The sequence below is a fragment of the Terrapene carolina genome, unplaced genomic scaffold (genome assembly GCF_002925995.2).
Source record: "Terrapene carolina triunguis isolate 2854851 unplaced genomic scaffold, T_m_triunguis-2.0 Scaffold49, whole genome shotgun sequence".
Lineage (NCBI taxonomy): Eukaryota > Metazoa > Chordata > Testudines > Emydidae > Terrapene > Terrapene triunguis.
Genome location: NW_020664400.1, coordinates 4,288,532 through 4,292,343, shown reverse-complemented (window position 1 = coordinate 4,292,343; position 3,812 = coordinate 4,288,532). Strand labels below are relative to the sequence as shown.

General features: G+C 46.9%; 1 protein-coding gene across 1 annotated transcript in view; it reads right to left on the bottom strand.

Annotated features, from left to right (window-relative positions):
* Positions 1 to 2,053: 2,053 nt before the first annotated feature.
* LOC112114914 (transmembrane protein 127) overlaps positions 2,054 to 3,812 on the bottom strand; it is a 13,966-nt gene continuing 12,207 nt past the window's right edge. The window contains exon 3 of the mRNA XM_024211832.3: positions 2,054 to 3,706. Coding sequence (XP_024067600.1) covers positions 3,399 to 3,706 — 308 coding nt within the window. The 3' untranslated portion in view covers positions 2,054 to 3,398. The remainder of the gene's footprint in view (positions 3,707 to 3,812) is intronic.

Below are 3,812 nucleotides of genomic sequence, written 5' to 3'. Positions count from 1 at the left end.
AAGGCTCCAGCAGTTGGCTCTCCTTGATGCTTCATTCTACCGAAACCCCCCAGGGTAAGGCTCTCAGCCAGTCATACAATAATGGACATGGAGTGAAAAGCCCTTTCTGAGCCCTGGCAGGCTGACAGCCTGAAGCATGAGATTCAATCACCCTTATTTTAGCATGATTGGTCCCAGCAATGGAATGTAAAGCAACAACCGCTTGCAGATTATAGCCCAGGACTAGCAGCAAGGAATGGCCAAGTTCTACCTCCAGCTCTGCATCTGTTATTTTGGGCAAGTCACCTAACTTCTCTTTCATCGTTTCCCTTCTCTGAAATGGAGAGGTTTCTTGTGTCACAGAGGAGTCAGGAGGCTTGTTAAACTGATCTTACAAATGGCAAGTGCCAACTACTATCAGAGTGATCCCTTCTTTTTCTTGTTCCTCAGCACGGTCACAATTAATCTTGTGTGAAATAAAGAGTGAGGACTCCCAGGGGAGACTAGTTACATCCTTTTTATTTTCTCTAGAAAAAAATCAGAACATAGAGCTGAATTTACATAAGCCACCAGTGCCTTGTGGATGACATTAATAGTGTGAAAGGGATCTCACAAAGACTGAATACATGGATCATCTGTAAACTGGTTGTGGAGTCCCAGCCGCAGAAACCAGATAAGCAGAGGTGGTCACCGTTCCTAAAGTGGCTCAAAGTCCCTTTGGCACATGGATGTGTTGCCTGTTCTGCTTTCCCTCCCCAGGCCTTGAGGAGGAAAAGAAAGCTGCGTGGAGTGGCTAGGAATGAGGTTTTCCCCAGATTTCATGTAGATTTCCTCAAGCTCCAAGGATCAATTATTAGTTGGGGATAATTAAAGTATTTTTACAGAAATACAATTTTTTTATGCATAGGGTATTTTTAGTCCAACACACACACTCCCTCTCTCATAGCAGTAGGGGGAAACACAGAACATTTCCCACCCAAACCAGACACAGAGGTCACTGGGGAGTCCAGTACATAAATGGGATGTAGTTCAATATCAGAGCAGGAACAGGGATGCCAAGTAATGGTAAGACCATATCAGCCATCAGGAGACAGTCTAGGGGCCTCACTAATACACTCTTCGCCTGCATGTATAACAGTTGGCATTAAGCTGACCATTCCATTGAAGCGGAAGGGAAGAGCGAAGCTGAGACATTTGGTTGCCTGCTGGAGAAGACCCCATTACCATTACCACTGGCAGCCTCTTTGCCACCCAAGTTCCTTCTAAACTCTAAAAGGCCTTTATCAGAAGCCTTATCTATTTGTTCCTCTTTCTGCTCCAAGCCTTTTAGTGGAGAAGATTCCTTGATAACTTTCCAGAATCAATTTACAAGCTATGGCTGCTTTCCCATGAGCAGGGGGCGCCAGGGGTGGAATGTCTTACATTCTCCTAGGAGAAGACTCCAGGTTTGCAACTGAGGTCTGGATGTTGGATTACTCTTTTGTGTTCCCAACAGTGTTGCAAATATGGGAGAGAAAGGAATGAGCTCAACAAAATTGCTGGAAACACTTCGATATCAGATATACATTCAAAGAGAAAGAGAGGGGATCCATTAGGAACTGCATACGAATTACAAGCTGCAGTAGGCCTGTACTAAAGTGACTCAGACAAGCCACTGCATCATCAGTTCCAAGCCAGCACTAGGGAGACATAACCTTCCTTCCCAAGCCTCATTATTCCATTTGAAGGACATGACCAAACCCCACACAGAACTCAGCATTTCAGTGACATGCAGGCCACTTTCTAAAACCTCTTTAAAAACAATCCCCCTCCATGGAGAAGTGAGTGGTTAACTGTTTCCCCTTTCAGTGTTATATGCTGTCCCTACAATTGTGATGATGGCTGGCACAGTGCAAGTATGTGGATGCGTGTTACTGGCTCCTTCTCAGCAGGCCTGGCGCTAGCACACTGCACTACTACATGTGTAGGGAGAAGGGAGCCCAGTCCATGCTCCTTATGGAAATAAAGCACCATGAGCAGCTCTACAGTGCTTCCTGGAGCTGTTCGACGAAGATGCTGATTAGTCACAGCCTGCCCTCTTCAGCTGGGAGAATGGTCTTTGTAAAGGGCAAAAAGGAGAGAAAAATATCTAGATTAAAAGAAAAGGGGACAAAATGCTATAAAACCAGAGCAGGTCTGCGTGAAGACAGAATTTGCATACAATCTCTAGCCAACTGTGTATCTTGGTGGAGACCACGGAACAGGTTTTCAGTAGTTGTCACTGTACAGCAGATTGTTCTCTTTTTAAACACCAAACAGACTAAAAGCTGTCATAGATCCACCTGCTGGTACTGTGCTGCGGTAGCCACGGGAGCTGGACCTGAACAGGGATTGACAGCTCCCTCTGTACCACAGTTGAAATTAGCACAGCTTTTTTTTTTTTTAAAAAAAGGGAGGCTCCATCTTTCACCCACCTCTGGCCTAATATTTGCAAACTTATCTGAGGGCCGCTTAATGGTTGCGGTATACTGCAGCTAGTCCTAGCAAGTTCCACAGTTCCCCAGAAATCTGGGGGGAGGGGGGAAGGCCGTGAGCTCGGAGAATAAAGTGCAAAATGCTTGTGTCAATAGCATGAATCAGAGCGTGGAAGTGGAAAAAGCAGCGGTGGCAGATTTGCTAGACCTTTCACCTAGTATGCTACCGATATAAAGGAATTTCTCCTCTAGACACTAGTTCATAGTGGCGGGAGTTTCACCTATATATAGGTGTCACGGTGCTCCTATGGAACACACCGCTCCAGGGTGTGCTTATCACTAAGTTACACCTCTACAGAGGCTTGACTGAGCTTGCATGGACAACAGCAGAAGACTGTAGAATTCACCTCTAATGCAGGTGTGTGTACCTGTGTGACTTTCACCTCTATGTAGGTATACGGGCCAGTGTGAATGATATCTTGAATATCACAATGCAAGATTATGGAACCCCCCTGCCCCCAACCACACACACCCCTCCTCCAGGTATGCACATGCATGTCAGAGACAGGTGTGATTTCCTGCACCATGCTGGTGAGTACGTGGGTGAGTGGGAGTATTGGGGCAGCACAGTACGAGTCTCTGAGATTACACAGGAAGTTGAGAGCTGCTGAAATCACCTTGGTCAGGGAGTATTTCAGCACTGCCAGGTACGTACAGTGCATGGGAGTGGGAGATAAAAATCACAAAACAAAGTCCATAAAACAAGGAGGTTTTGGGGGCTCTGTAAGAAGAAACCGCTGGTCATTTGACTCTCTAAAGCAAGTCCTCTCCCTTGTGGGTAGAAGAGCATAAGAGTGAGCAAGGTGCCTGGGAAGTGAGGCACTGTTGAGTGGCCTCCATGGGCAAGGGAGTGCATTCCCAAAAAGAGGTGGGCAGTTAGATTTGGGGGCCTGGGAGAAAGCAGCATTATGGCGTATAAGCAGGAGGCGGCTGGAATTGGTTGATCACTTCGTACTCCGCTGGGTAAGGTTCATTCTCCTCCATCTCGGACAGGAGCTCCAGTGCCTGCTCCTCCTCCTCGGTTGGGTAGTGGCGCAGCAGGTTGGCAGCAGTAGCGAGGATGGAGGCTCCGCCAGCTCCCGCCACCAGGTAAAAGCTGACAGCAAAGGTGACGTAGACCTGAGATCCATGGTATTTTTTGTGCTGCTGCTGCTGCGCAAGAATCAGCTCCGAGGCCCAGTAACAGAATCCAATCACAGTGGCACATTGCAAAACTGAGACCAGCAGCAGTGGAGGATATGCGAGAGAGAGAGAGAGAGAGAGAAGTAAGTGACCAAGGAGGAAGTGAATTACTCTGTTTTTTTTTTTTTTTTTTTTTTT